The following is a 15,910-nucleotide window of genomic DNA, read 5'->3' as shown; positions in this document are numbered from 1 at the left end:
TCACCTGCCCTTAAGATTATATCATTACTTTTAGATTATATTACTCTATCACAGCATTTTATAATCAGAGCAGAATTTGGAGATACTTACTCAAAAAATGTTGTCCATCCAGTTTCATCGCTTTTAGTGGCTAAAAGGCCGCTATTGCCATGGTAAGTAAACAAAACTAATTCTAGTCCTTGAGCGGTCATGCTTTTCAAACATCCATTTGTTCCTATTGTCAACCATATCACTTGGTTATCTGGAGACACCACTCGAACTGGCATCCGATTCGGGTCCCGTCTAATTCTAAGAGTGTTGCCATTGCTGTCTGTCACAGCAGTAATATCGTTATCATTGCTGTAGCTAAAATTGTACAGGTAATCGCCAGTGACTAGACTTACAGTATACTGGTGAGTGCCATTGATGTCAAAGATATAGAGTTCCTGGTCAGTTGGAGAGGCAACTTCGTAAAAGTTCATAGAGTTAAGGAAAGGCTTGTTCTTTGACACGGCCCGGATCCGAATGTTGCCCAGGTCTGCAATGTACAGGGTGCCATCGGGGGAGGCGGCCAGGGAGGACGGGGCACTGAGCTTGGCGTCTTTGGCGTAGCCATCTCCGCTCTGGTAACAGTCACAGTTGGCGTCATTTTTGCAGTCACACTCTGAAGGTATCCCCGCCACCAGGGAGATCTCCCCGTCGGTGGTGACCTGCCTGATCCGGTTAATCTTCTTCTCATCGGTTTCCGTGATGTACAGGATCCCGCTGTACGACACGGCGATGGCAGTAGCGGATTCCAGGGTTGTCTGGACCGCGTGCTTCCCCACGGAATATTCCACGCCCGGAACCTGGCAGTGCATGGGCCGTCCGGCAGCGATGCGCACCTGGCGGTTTTCAGTGATCTGCAGGACGACGTTATTATCCAGGACGTAAATGGAGTTATCCATCGGGTTAATGGCCAGGTCAGTGGGCCACTCCAGACGTACCTTAATAAAAGATAAATGGCCTGGTTAGTCAGTTACTGCGCTGCTGTTAATTTACCAGGAGAGTCAATTAGACCATTCAAGGAAATTACCCTTAATTTGATAAACTGTTTTAAAATTGTTTTCTGGAATAGCTACTGTAAAATAAACCTAAGAATTTTGTGGGGAGACAAATGCAGGAAATAACATTTTAGTTAAAAATGCAGCTCCCTGGAAGATTTGCAAGTTATAGCCAAATAGCAAACGAGCCTCTAAGCAGTGAGTTAATAGGTATCAATGAGATATGAACACATATGTTCTGTCAGCTGTAATAACCACGAAACGTCGAGGCTTCCTAGCTTATGAATACATTAGTGTTCTATTGTGTTTTCAATCAGGCCAGAAGTAAACTTCCTAATTCTAAATATAAGTCCCTTGGGACTAATCATAGTGGGTTCTCTCTACTACTTAAAGCGCTTGTGCAATCAAAAGATTAGAGATTTAAGCTGTTTTGTTCTTTCTGGAATATCTGCCTGCTGCTACTTTCCTGGTATTTTATGACGAATGCTTTAGTGTCTCTTCGTGCTAATTGTTCTGTAATCTCATTGACTTCATCAAATGCAGAACGACAGAAGAAAGTAACTTTTCGTTAGCTTCTGAGAGACATTTAAACGGAAGAGCTTTAACACCACAAATGCCACACATGGTATACCCAGTTTAATATGGGGCCATCACAGACTACTGACCTAGTCAACCGAGGCACTAAGAAGAAAAACAAACAATGCAGCTTAAGATTTTAATTACCTGGCTGATGTGCATGCTGGTGTCACAAGTTAAAGGTCTGGCTGAGGTCAGATCGTTAGAGCCCAGGAGAGTTGATATGATCCCATTTTGATCCACTTTTCTGATCATGGTTCCATCAACAAAGTAGATCAATCCATTCTTATCAACCGCCATTCCTTTTCCAAGAGAAGTAAGCGTGACCAATTTTTCAAACGTGATTCATTTTTAGGCCCATCATTAAATTCAACAGTCAACCCCAGGGATAACATGGGTGATAGGTAGCAGGTAAGACTGTAGATTGTAAATACATTAGGAAAAACCCAACAGAGGCATTTATAACACAAATCTATGTAAAATGTTATAAAGAAATGGCCGAAATTCGTAAGAATCTCCACTTAGTGTATGAATCATGTCGGCGCTCCCTGCATCTTAAATATAAAATTATAACTTCTGTATAATGTTGTTGTCTATCAATTATAGAAAAAGGTCAAATTCTTTTACTCTGAGCTTAGAATAACTGTATTCTAACAAAAATAGATCTGAGCCAAGGTTAGTATTTCGTTGACCTTGTTACAATGAAATTTGCTATTATGAATAATTCAGTACAACAAATGCTTTTTTCCAGTCCTTGTTCACATAATAGTTGCTAGCTATAAAAAAAAAAAAAAAAAAAAAGCCCCAAACCAAAAAACACTGTAATGAATGGCATAATACATGAGCAAGGAGTCAGTCCCAACTGGCTTAAAAGCTAGAAACCTTTATCACATAGAATTTTAGCCCTTGTTACCTCTAGAAATTCCTCACAGCAAGCATTCTTTCCCATGGCATAGAAACAAAAGTTTAATAGCTCCAAACTGGGTGAGGACTAATAGCGTTGCTTAGTGATGGTTTTTCAAGAGGCCTGGGACTCATTCATGACAAAGAGATTCCAGGACAATGAAAGAATCTGGACACTTCCTTGAAGTTTAACAGGATGTGACCTGAATAATACGGACTCATTGCTTTGTTCTTTGAAAAGTTGAAAAAAAAAAAAGGTATGATAAAAAAATGCTACGAACCTAATATTTACTGTAAAATCAACTTAGGATTCTAGCAGTTTCACGCTACATGGCTCTTCAAAACACTGGATGTGAAACAGCTTTCTAGCACACAGTTGAGGGTAAAACGTTAGACTCAGCATTAAACACAATCAGGCACTAACTGGATTTTCTATCTTTTTTTTTAATAAAAAGAAATCCTCAAATTGATTAATGCCAGTACCTTTGGGACTCATGAGTGTTGCCTCGATTGCCTTCCCCCCATCTCCACATCTGGCTTCATCGAATGGAAGGCACTGTTCCCCAGTCCCCGCGACCACGTCAGCATTTTTAGTCAAATCTTTTGTACCCGTAAGTGACTTTGGGCGATAAATTCTGCGGGTGTTGGTGTCAGAAACATACAAATCTCCTGTGACTGGGTCAGTTGCAAGGTAGTACCTATGAGCTGGGTTGCTGCTGTAAAAAAAAAAAAGGATCACACGTAAACATCACAAGACAGTTACTACTAACACACGGGGGAGAATGAAAAGCAAAACAAAACAGATCATGACACACTGATTATAAACCGAAATCCATTATTAAAGACTGGAAAATGACAACATATTTAGTAACGACTTCAAAGAATGACTGAAAAGAACTGGAAGCGAGCTCTGATAGGACCGTTTTCCTCTCTTGCTTGTTGTGGAGCATTTAATTTATTAAATTTATTAAAATAGCCATCTTGAAAATAATCCCCTTTAGAAGGCAATATGCTTTTAGCCTCAAACAGAAAGAGAAACAAGTTCCCTAAATCCTTTTGGTTCAATGAAAAGCCATTAATAAATTGCCCTTGAGTGATAGACCTAAAGTTTATTCTGGGGGAAGGGTGTCTCTGTCCAACTCCAGTGAAGTGGAACATACCACTGATTTCACTCACACCTCATCACAGGGAATTTTCCTGGTTCGCTACAAATCCAAATCACATGAACACCTGCCCCTGACAAAATGCAGCATCGTGTCTGTCCTGGATGCTCTACGTTCATCCAGAAAGGCGATTGGATGCAGTTCCGACGTTTGTCTTGAGCTAGGGGGTGAAATACTGAAATGAGGTCACTCATGCGTAGGAGCCCGTCTCAGTCGGTGGCCTGATGCAGTGAGCCAGAACGGCAAGCCCATCAGTTTTACTCTTAGAGTTGTAAATTAAGCTGCTCTGAGACTTGTCTGTGAATTTGGTGAGATGTAAGCATTTGTCACAAAACACAGTGCCTCAATTTTATACACATCAAGTAATGCAAATGTAAAATATTTTATGTCCCACTACCTGTAAAGAGTGGTGAGATGGCCATTATCAAGCAATGGACAAATTATGACACTTAGTTGGAATTAGAAAGTTAATCTCCTCATCAACACTCAACACCACACACCTAGGATTAATGTAATTTTGTACATGGTGCACATAATGCCTTCGGCGAAAAAATTCTACAAAGTGTAAACAATTTGGTGTCTCCATAAAGATGTCAACAGATAAGAATCCATCAGATTCCACATTATCTTGATGATAAACTTCATTTTACTAACTCATTCTCATTCTCACACTCTCTCTTCACACACAAACACACAGACTTTTATTCTTGTTTCCATTTATTTTATATGTGAATATCTAAAAGATGTTGTATATATTGAACTATATGAAAATGTTTATTCTAAATAATGGTGTAGTAGTCTTCTCATTTCTATTAGGTTCTAACAAGACAATTCTCACTACTTAAAGCTCTTCCTCTTAAGTGGTGAACACATGTACTTTACGGCTCCTATGAGAGTGTCCGCTGTTAAAATAGCAAGTTTTTGGTTTCACGAGTGTGCCTTACATTGGTGGGCGCAGAGCTGGCCACGCACGGAATCTGCATGGAACTCTGAAAAGGCCTATGGCTATGATGTGGATTTACATGGAGACACTGAGACACACAAAGCCTTGAGTACCTGCAGGTTTTGGGTCTCCTTTCTAGTCTTCACTATCTTTTAGTGACAAGAGACATATTTGAGCACGAAGTCTTGACTGGGTAAATATGTGTGAAAGGGTGAACAGGGAAACAAAGGACTCAAAGAGATATAAGTCATCTGAGGTAAAACCATTCCAGACCTACTGGCTTATACCAAATGATCACCTTGCCACGTTAAGTGTTCCTATGTCACTTCTCTAAGTCGATGCCTGAAATTTTAAATGCCCAGACATAATTGTGTTCCTTGATGTGGTAGATTATTACTTTGTAATGAAGTGAAAAGCTACAACATATCAATATAAACTTCAGGGCAATTTTAAGAGGTTATGTTCCCCCTACAAACAGCCTGATACAGACAGAGCCGGTCTTTCCGATCTACAGTGGGTGACAAGGTTGCAACTCATCCAAACTGGGTCTATTTTGGAGAGACTTCCCTAGTCTTTCCTATCTCCCCAATTATATACTAATTATCACTAGTCAGATAGCTGGTTATAAGCACGCACGCACACACACACTTCGTTCTCTTGTCGGCTGTGTATCTATGAGCGTGACCTCTGGACCAGACCGCTGGGTCCGAATCCCAGCGTCATCACTCACTAACTGCGTGAACTTGAGCATGCTGTTGAACTTATCTGTGCTACAGACTCATCTGTAAAGATGACAATAACAATAACACACATTTCATAGGATGCTGACAGGGTGACATGAGCTAATATGGAGAAAATGCTTAGAACAGTGCCTAGTACATACTACACACTCAACAAGCACTAGCTATTCTTAATATTTGCTTTGTGCTGCCCCTTCTCACACTGTTGTATGTCATTTGCCTTGTAACTGTCTACAGTAGAGGAGCGCAATAACGATTGCTAACCACCTCAAGCGCGACTAGCTTTCTGAAAATGTTCCTAGGGAAAAAAGAACTAGCTAAACTTAGATACATTCACATTTGTTTCCTGGTCTTGCTGTTACGCTGTAAGATCCTAAACTATGAGAACAATGCAGACCCTTCTTCAAACATCCACTTGGAATTGTTTCTAGAGTAATGATGATCAAGGTAAATGAATAATGCAATCCATTGTAAATTCAGTTGGAGCTAGGTATTCATATGTAATACCTTTTTAAAGCCACAAGGTCACTTTTAAGAATACAGTAAATCTCTCTTGCTTTCGCATGTACAAAGAGTGGAAAGGTACCATCTCCAGGACAGCATGCCAGGGTCTTTTTGTTTCTCAGTGATGAAGTACTATCATCAATCCTTCCTCTGAATTTTCAAAGCCAGATGACCTGGTCTTCATATACATATGGTTTGGCTCAAGGACAAAGACCTTTGTTTGGGGTACTCTGGGAATATTCAGTAACTTTTAAAATGGAGGGTATATGCAGAATTATTCATTTAAATGACATCCAAGCCCGGGATTGGGGGACTTAATCATGAAATCCTTTTCACCCTCTTTACAAATCTTTTCTAAAATATCTGTTGAAAAGGCTATTTGTAGCAAAATCCTTCAAGAGCAACTTCTAGGAGACAGTTTCAAAAATAAAGAATATTAATTCAATTTTTCAATCCAAAGACATATAAAAACAAAGCAAAACTCAGATCACTATTTAGCCCACTTATAAACTGTGTGGAACTGTACAAAATGAAAAGTGAAAGGATTCTCCCTTGCCCCTTCTTAGCTCCAATATTTCATGATAAAGAAAGCATATATCCTAAAAGAGGTATCTATTTATAGACATATTCATAGTTTTGCACAAAAGCTGTTCTGCACCTTACCTTTTTCATTTAATAGTTTATAAGGGAGGATTTTAATACCAAGCAGTTCTAACTATATAAATCATGGCTTTACAATAAAGGAGAATAAAAACTTCGGGACCCTGATGAAGAATGATATTAAAAAAAAAAGGGGCGCCTGGGTGGCTCAGTTGGTGAAGCATCTGACTCTTGATTTCGGCTCAGGTTAAGATCACAGGGTTATGAGATCGAGCCCCGCGTCAGTCTCCGCACTCAGCGGGGAGTCTGCTTGACATTCTCTCTCTCCTTCTCCCTCTGCCCCTCCTGCCACAAGCTGTGTGCACTCTCTCTTTCAGATAAATAAATAACATCTTAGAGAAGAGAATGATATAAAAAATTATACATGATTTTTCATGATGTGCCTCATTTTGGGAATAAAACAACAGATTTTTGAGGTGGCTGCTTGAGCTATAAGACATGAGTCCAAAAATAACGGACATTCAAGTCATAAGCTTTGCATTTCCTGACGTCAGTTTTATTCCAGTGGGACAGTAATAAGAGAATGTCCCAAGTGGTGCTTACATTTGCCATTTCCTGTCCTGAAGCTTCTCCTTCTTTGAAGACACAGAAATTTCTACATCAAGCAACATATGTCAATGGTTTTAAAAATGTCTGCCAAATGAAAACTCTAATTTTGCACACAACTCCATTGTCCAGAATAACAAATGTGGAGGAGTATGTGGTCTTGGAGAAGAGAATTTACCTCTGGAAATATTCCCCCACGAGTGGTAGGAAATGAGAACTGGACGAGTTGTCTGCAGTGCACCCTAGCATGGCAAATTAGAGCTGCTTCTCAGGGCCCAGCCCCTTCTAAATGAAAAGGTGGATCAGTGGTGATTAACACAATATAATAAAATAAAATTAAAAAAAAAAAAAAAAGAAAAGGTGGATCAGTACCAAAGCACTAAAAGAAAAAAAAAGCGAGTTTGGAAACTTTCAGTTGACTGGATGAAGAGAAGCTCTGAACAATAGATGGGAGGGGTCTGGGGCTCAAGGACACCTGACGTAAGCACAGCTTTCTGACAGTGAGCTATTACTTGTGCTCTGACTTCCTGACAAGCCAAAGCCCTCGAGAGGCTGGTGTGTTGGTACAGATGGGTGGTGAGTTTTTAGATCAGCAATACATCTCATGTGGAAAATGCAAGGCTACAGTGACTGAGCGTGGCTGGCTGCTGGCAGCGGAGCGTGGGGATGTACAAAATGGATGGGTTGCGGAGTATCTGTTCGCCAGGAGAAGCACCATGGCCTTTTTGTACAATGGATTGAAATTCTCATTTCAGAGAGGCTTAGTTTAACATTAAGATTTTGACTAAGGGCAGCAAAATCAAAGCAACTTAAGAGCCTTTTGTGTACTGCACCCTGATGAGCCTATCCCGCACTGCCTAGATTATCACGCTTCCCGAGCGAACTTCTCCATGGACACAGAGCCAGTGGTAAACACAGACGAGACCTGCTTATTCATTCTGTCGTAATTCAACCGTCTTAGACCAGAGAAATATTTGCAAAATACAGGCTGTAGAATAGATTTCATTAACACTTTTATCTTTTTATTGGAAACTGTGCCATAGCCCTTACAACACAGAAAAGCATAAATTATATTTATGGATAACAATAAAATGCCTCTTTTCTGGTGACTAAAACTTTTTATACTTGCAGGCAGGGCTTTGGGATGTGGGATTTCTGTGCCTGTTTGATTTTTAAATAGTAAGTCAAGAAGAAGTGCTGAACCAAGCTTTCATAATTTTGTATCTAAACTTTAATTGATTCAAGTTCACAGACCTGTGACTGACATTTTCTTGGATCTTTTAATTGGTAATATAAAATTCTCAAAGTTGATTTTTAGTCTTGCATGTTTTATTGCCTCTTAGCTAGTATTAATTAATTAATTTAAGTCCCTTTATTTTGGAATTTTGGAGAATTGGAACAGAGATAAAATTTACTACCTGCAAAAGGAGTTTGTTAGCAAACTCATACTATAAACATCATAGGGAGAAATGTTTAGCATAGCTAAGAGAATCTTAAATTTCAAGGATTTCAGAAGCTTCCCTTTAAGTAAAAAATTTAATATGTTGATTGATTAGTTAGTATTTCTATCCATTCATTCAAGTATAGCTAGAAGTGACCAGTCAACATTGATTTAACAAGGATGAATACCAACATAAAACCCAAACAGTGTATTTTACATGCATGGAGCATAAAGGAAATGCAGGAGCTCAATTTAGCCAGGATAACGTACAGAGGATGAAGGTTAAGGGGGATCATGAGAGAGGGATTACAACGAGTATCACTGTCAGACACCATGAGTTGGTACATAATAAGCTCATATTAGAAAGTATTGTTAATAATAATGGAGCTCTAACCTCTAATCAATGTAGTTTTTTTTATTCCCCAGAGAGAGAGAGATTATAGCTCTAAGTAATTTGTCAAATGATTGTGAAATAAGCCTGGCTTTTTGCATACCCAGGGAATTATCCCACAGAAACCTAGCCCTTTGGACCCATAAAAACTGGCTGTGTGGTGTAGCACAATGAACACACTTCTTAGAGTGGTTCAAATCCCTGCTCCCCATTTCTTAGTGATGTGTCTCGGGGAAGAACAGGCTTCCCCAAGGCTTCCTTGCGCCTCAGTGACCTCATCTGTGATCCCGAAGGACTGCTGTGTGCATCTGCAATGAAGTCTATAAAACACCTGGCACCGAGCCTGGTGTGGAATAGCCTGGTTCGTTAAAAGGGAGCTGTTCTGATAGCTCTTTCTCTATCGCCTCAAGCATTTTCACATTTAGATGGTGTACACGCGTGTTCGCCTTTCCTCTTTTCTCCAGAGTTACCAAGAAAGTGAGGCTCAGCAGTCTGGAGAAATTTAGTGTGAATCTTAGCATGTGACTGAGCTATTCGCGGGGAGCCCAAGATCAATAAGGGATCTCATCAAAAGGTCATGGGGCCATGGCTGGCCATACTGATACGCAACAGCTACTCATCTTCTGGTGGAGCTGTGTCTCTCATTTCCTAGCTGTCAGTGTCTACAACACAGGTTCAGCGGGTAATGCCGATGTAGTCATCTCAAGGATGTTGCATCAACTATGGCTAATTTTTCCATCTGATGTCATTTCATTAGATACTTCACTGGCCAAACAAGATTCAGCAGGTCCAGGATGTCTTGCTTCTCTGGTGAGCTTTACTTTAAAATATATTGGTTTTTTATTTTTATTTTTTTGTTGTCCTGGAGAAAGTTTTTCAGTTGAAAGTGTCCACACACAGCTTTTACTATACCTTCTCTAGCTAAGTGTACATCGCAAATAGAATCTGAGAAACTTCTGAGCCTACGTATTTGCTTCAACTGTATTCATCCTTAGCTTTGAAGATCTTTTCCTTCATAATACTGTCTGTGAAAACATTACTTCGTAAAACTCCAATCTAGTAACTCTCTCAACTTGGGAAAACAGAAACGACAGCAGTGATGGGTTTACCAGGACGTTAACAAAGCCTAAGTGTTAGGGCTCCTTTGTATGGGTTCCTTGCAAGCCCAGTGAGGTCCCTGGGGAACAGGATCACATGATCTTATGTTTTTAAAAACTTGCCCAAGTAAAATATTTTTTAGATTCTTTTCCTTAAACAGAATTCCCCCCAACTGAATAAGCTTTGGGCCCAATAAACCAGGATCTGCCCCGATTACTGGTCAAACTAAATTTGTCCTAGACTCGCCTACTCTGTTTCAAATTTGGTTCTGTCCAATATGGCTTACAGTACGTGAGCCAGTAACTGAAGTTTAGAAATATATTTTGTTCTACGGACATGTTCATTATAGTTTTTTGTGACAAGATTTATTTAATTAACCAACTTGAAAACAGCTTTTCAGATTATATTGCATAATATAATTTGCAACATGCTACATAATAATGGTTCATTTAAGCAGTTTTAATTCCTTAGATGTTCTGTGATACTAAGTTTCCTCTCTCATGATGAAATGTTCTTAGAAAACAATGTCAGAGAGTCACATAAAAAAGTAAAAAGGACATTTGAAAATATACAGTACCCTTTCAGCAAGATGCTTACCTATGTCTAAAATCTTTATTTCTTGGTGGAAGCAGATAAAAAAAAGTGGGGGGAAAAACACAGTTAGAAAAAGTTTCTAAAATATAATGAGTTGCATACTGAGATTTTAATTGTTTGAATGGAAAATTGCCAACTTAAGCAGAAATAACATTGGAAATGAATTTCATAGGCCAAGGCTTATCAAATAATTTACAGAATAGCATGATTTTAATAATGACACTTAAATGAACAAAGCAAAGCAACAATTTGTTACTTTAACTACTGGTATTATGGCTAATGGGTTAACCCAACTTGAAGATCCAATATTCTAATGGAAAGTTATAGCCTTAGTTCATTTACTATTATGTCCTGATACTGTGGGGAAATATTTTATCTCTTAATTTCAAGCGATGTGAAATAAAAAAGTAACAACCTATGTCAAGAGATTATTCTAAAGAACAACTGAAGGGATTTAAAAATCATAGTTCTATCCTATTGGAGCACAGAATATGCTCTGAACTCAGTGAGACATTTTATATGTCGGGTGACTTTATGCTCTTTTATACATTCACAGCACAGTATGCATGTGTTGTGCTTTCCCCAACTTTAACCAAGAATCTAATTTCTTTTCAGGGCGAATTTTAAACATTGGGAAGGTATAATTATATAAATGAATTGGTCCATTAGACTAAACAGTTTTTCTTATAAAGGCATGCTTAGCATTGGTAAAAATCCCAAATTAAGGGGTTGCCTGGCTGGCTATCGGTAGCACGCCACTCTTGATCTCGGGTTGTAAGTTCGAGCCCCACGCTGGGTGCAGAAATTACTTAAAAATAAAATCTTAAAAAAAAACAAAAACAACAAACCCAAATTAAGGAAAGACATACCTTAGTTCTAAAACACTTGTTACGTTTCCAGAAGGGAATATTCGCCGAACATAGTTGAAATCCCCTACATAGAGACTGCCATCGATCCCGCAAGCTAATGCAACTGGGGCCAACAGTTTATTGCCATCGGCCTGACCGTTGCAACTTGGGCATGAGATGCTGCGTCTTCGGCCGTTTCCCATGATGCTGCTGACAACCGGAGGCTGCTGGGAGATGAACTGGTTTTCCCCATTTCCCTTGTACAGTATACCTAGAAGACATAAAATGCATTTTCCTTGCCATAAAAAGAATGATGAAAAGTCAACACATTCACTCTAGATGTAACCATAATTCTGTGCTTTGTAGACACAGACTGGGAACAATTATTTCAAGTTCTCCTGGAAAGAACAAGAACCCTATTCATTTACCTGGGGCAAAATATTATTCGGTGAATACAAAGAGTATATACGAAAATGCTGTCTGTTATGAACATAAGGGAGGACTGGTGAAAGAAACGAAGGAATAACCAGAAAAATTAAAAGGCCAAATTGTCAACATTGGTGATTCTCAAACTTGGCTACACACTGGAACTGACTGGGGAGCTGTAAAAAAATACCGATGTTTGGATCTCATCCTGAGAGATTCTGATTTAAGAGGTCCAGGGAGCAGCCTTTTAAAACACCCTCCAGATAGGGTGCCCGGGTGGCTCAGTCGGTTAAGTGTCTGCCTTCGGCTCAGGTTCCCGGGATCGAGCCCCATGTTGGGCTTCCTGCTCAGCGGGGAGTCTGCTTCTCCCTCTGCCTCTCCCCCTGTCTTGTGCGTGCACTCGCTCTCTCTCTCTCTCTCTGTCAAATAAATAAATAAAATCTTTACAAAAACCCCCAAGCCTCCAGGTGACCCTAATGTGCAAACAAGTTTGAGAACCATGCTATACACGTTCTTCAGGGTATAGTAAGCTTGCCTAATTGCTAAATGACGTTATAATATTATATATTAATTCAATCAGTAAAAAGGTGTACCACAAATACGAATTTCTTCCTTATGAGTTTATCACTGATCTTGAAAATGTTAAAAATAGTTTGTGGAAAATAAAGTTAGAAAATAAAAATCAACCCCCCTATATACTACTATGCTGTCAAAGAACATTCTTCTTGGTTACATGCTCTTATCTGCACGAGGGTGCATATTCACTTCAAAATTCCAAACATGACAAAACTGTTATGGAAGGGCAACTTATTATTTAAGGAGAATTCTGCTCTAAGTCATGAAAGTGCCAGTCATTTTAAGACACAATGCCAGTCTGTTCCATTATGGTCCTCAAGGAAAATCTGAGAAAAAAAAAAATCCCAGATGAATATTAAACATTCTAATTGTTAGAAACTAGATTTGAGCTGCGATTCTAATTTTATTCATTTGCCATGATTATATAGAGAGAAGATCAATGGTTTCATTTTGGCCTGAGGTACCCTGGATGGTCAGCTGTTACTGTTCCGTACATGTTTCACGACACTCCGCAGAGGGTTATTATCTGCTGCTTGGACCTTGGAGTGGTACGTATTATATATTTATTGAATGTTCTCTATTTCAAAGCAGTTCTTCAAGCCGATGCTGATACTTTTTAGCAGCTATGCTGTTAAAAGAATCAATCCATGAAAGTACAAACAGGAAACCCAAGAACGTGTTTTTTTCCTCCCACTTTGGGATAATTTTAAAGTGAAAAAGAGATCAGAATGATTATGTTCCTCTTATAGCTCAGCACATTTTTAGGTGGATTCTATGATGACTTTTTAAATGTTTTTTGAGTGATGTGATAATCACAGAAAATTTACATTAAGAAATCAGGAAAGATAAAACAGGTTTATTCAAATTTAAGGAAAAATAAGCCAGATAAGGCTGGATCGTAACGTGTGAAAAGACTTTTACCTTGAATATTCAAAGAATACATTAATGATACCTGAGATCCTTCTTTCTGTGATTATGTTATTTGACAACTATGGACCTATAATTTCCTGTAAGAGCCAGGTCTGTAAGTTTCATGCTAAGAATCCTACAAGCCAGCCTACTGCTCTGCTCAGCCTGATTTAATCAGTCATTATTTTAAACAACTGGTCCTTCATGAGTCTCCTCTATTATGACAGAAGACAAAGATGAACATTAGAATATTTACTTCCACGTTCCAGGCCTGCAAACACCTGTCACTGTCTCCATTTTGGCCTTCTCTTCCTTCTTTAATGCGTTTCACAGCTCCTCCACCTTGTCACGATTACAAATCACTTTGTTTATTCAATTAGACACATGTCACTTCAAGAAGCCACTACTTGTCAAACTGTTCTTGGATAAAATTTGAAAGCACAATCAGTTTACCCTGTGAATTAGGTTACCTCACATTTTCAAACAATATATATTTTATAATTTATAGCACTTTTTGGAGGACAGAATTTGGGGTAGCCCAGTTTCTACAGCTGACCTGATATTTTAATAAAAACAAACGATATATTACTCTGGTAGAGAGAGAGTGTGTGTGCGTATTTCTATTACATATACATACACAGAGTATCTACAAGTTTCTCAAACATACCTGAATACTGTTGGGTATCATAACAGTGTAATTCAACACTGTTGAACGTGCTTTATGGCATGGCTTTCCTGGAGCTCTCTACTTATAGACCCCCTACAGGTTCATAATCTCTTGGTGAAATCCTGGGGCTATGAACTTTACCCTATATGCTCATGAAAACTAAAATGCTTCTAGAGAGGTTCCCCTGGTTTTGTTTATAAAGAACTTCCGAAGGAATCTAGCAATATGTCAAACTGGGTGAAATATAATTTCACATCATTTAATCAAGAGCAGCCCGGGGCACATTCGGCACGTGGCTTTGCATTTTGAAAGCCCATGACTACGCCTGGTGTTACTAACACGACAGACTGAAACACCACGGCCTCAGACACCGCCGATGATTAGGGATAACATACGGAGTGTCCTTCTTGGTGGGGAGTCTCACTTTTCCAAAGCGTGTGCTACATGTGGCACTAGCTATGGGCTCTGCTCCCAACCTTCTGGTGTGCTCACTGAATGGCAACCTGAGGTCCAGGGGTAGAGCTCAGCACTCCTGCAAGGGGGGAAAGGTGTGCACGGTTTTTCTGTTCTGTTTTTCCTCTATTGATTTGCTCAGTACTATTTTCTTCTAGAGGTAAGACACCAGCATTCTCCAGGACTGGCTTGGACACTACTGTAGACTTTTTTTTTTTTTTAAAGATTTTATTTATTTATTCTACAGAGATAGAGACAGCCAGCGAGAGGGAACACAAGCAGGGGGAGTGGGAGAGGAAGAAGCAGGCTCACAGCAGAGGAGCCTGATGTGGGGCTCGATCCCAGAACGCCGGGATCACACCCTGAGCCGAAGGCAGACGCTCAATGACTACGCTACCCAGGAGCCCCTTGGACACTACTGTAGACTTATTACATTTGGAAGCTGAAAATGCACCCTTTCCCAGCTTTGACAACAAATATTTTTAATAAAAAGAACAAATATCAGAGTAACATTAATCTGAAAAAGTGATCATTCCTCATAAACATTTAGTTGTATTACATGCTCAATTCAAAATTCTGAACCTTCCAAAAACCTGGAAAGGTACTTTGGAAAAAGTCAAAGCTAGATGATTTGCCAAGATTGTGAAATCTCCTCTGGCTATTTGGAAAGGGAGAGGAGTTACTAGCATGCTATGGTTTAGGACAGGGGGCTAGAGGAAGTCACTTTCAGGTTCTGTTTTTCTAGAAAAGTACCTATAAATTATCTGAGGTGTAGCCGGCATGTAGGCAAAATGTTAGACACACAGTGAGGACAACAATGTTTGTGTAATATAAATAATATTCTTTACGAGATTAAGCTGGTCAAGTTTTGTAAAATAACTTATAACTTTTGTGACTGAGTTTTGTAAAAGAACTTCTATCTTTTGTGATATCTGAAATATGTGTTTTCAGAGCATATATATGCCTTTAGAGTATAAGGTTTACTGTAAGTAGAAACTCTCGATCCTTCCTTTCTTCTCAGATTATTCATTTATTTTTTCCTAATATTTACAAAGTTAAATAAGAGTATATGGAACCCAATTTGAGCAGGAGAACAATTTTTTTCTTACATACAATCTAAGAAGAACTGAAAAAAAATCTACCTGCTCAGAACAGACTAATTACTTAAGGATTAAGATCTATCAGAAATATTTTGGTAAAGTCACATGGATTTTTTTTTTCTTTACTTTTAAAGAAGTCCCCCTCTCTCCATTTTTGGTAAACGTTCTTAACGCACTCTGATCAACTCATGGGCCTACTATAGAATTAGATACTTCTAGATGAATCTGTGGTGAAGACTACCAAATGGAGTAGTTTCAAAGCAGCACCAAAGTCATCCACGTTCAAATGGGAGAACTATTTTGGTGATGAATTTATGAATGATTCAAAGTCCATGAGAAGAATATTAGGT

At 39.1% G+C, this 15,910-nt stretch overlaps 1 protein-coding gene across 6 annotated transcripts in view; it reads right to left on the bottom strand.

The window, feature by feature from the left end:
• TENM3 (teneurin transmembrane protein 3) overlaps positions 1–15,910 on the bottom strand; it is a 605,330-nt gene that overhangs the window by 38,390 nt on the left and 551,030 nt on the right. For 4 of the 6 annotated variants that reach the window (XM_034647497.1, XM_034647494.1, XM_034647498.1 and 1 more), the window contains 5 exons: positions 11,451–11,700; positions 10,585–10,605; positions 2,985–3,217; positions 1,746–1,900; positions 91–965 (listed from right to left, as the gene is read on the bottom strand). In XM_034647497.1, the coding sequence (XP_034503388.1) occupies positions 91–965; positions 1,746–1,900; positions 2,985–3,217; positions 10,585–10,605; positions 11,451–11,700 (1,534 nt within the window). The remainder of the gene's footprint in view (positions 1–90; positions 966–1,745; positions 1,901–2,984; positions 3,218–10,584; positions 10,606–11,450; positions 11,701–15,910) is intronic. The other 2 variants (XM_034647495.1, XM_034647496.1) reach the window with 2 other exon arrangements.

The sequence above is a fragment of the Ailuropoda melanoleuca genome, chromosome 18, assembly GCF_002007445.2.
Source record: "Ailuropoda melanoleuca isolate Jingjing chromosome 18, ASM200744v2, whole genome shotgun sequence".
NCBI classification, from domain to species: domain Eukaryota; kingdom Metazoa; phylum Chordata; class Mammalia; order Carnivora; family Ursidae; genus Ailuropoda; species Ailuropoda melanoleuca.
The sequence above is the reverse complement of the archived record's forward strand: the minus strand, read 5'-3'. Positions and strand labels throughout refer to the sequence as shown.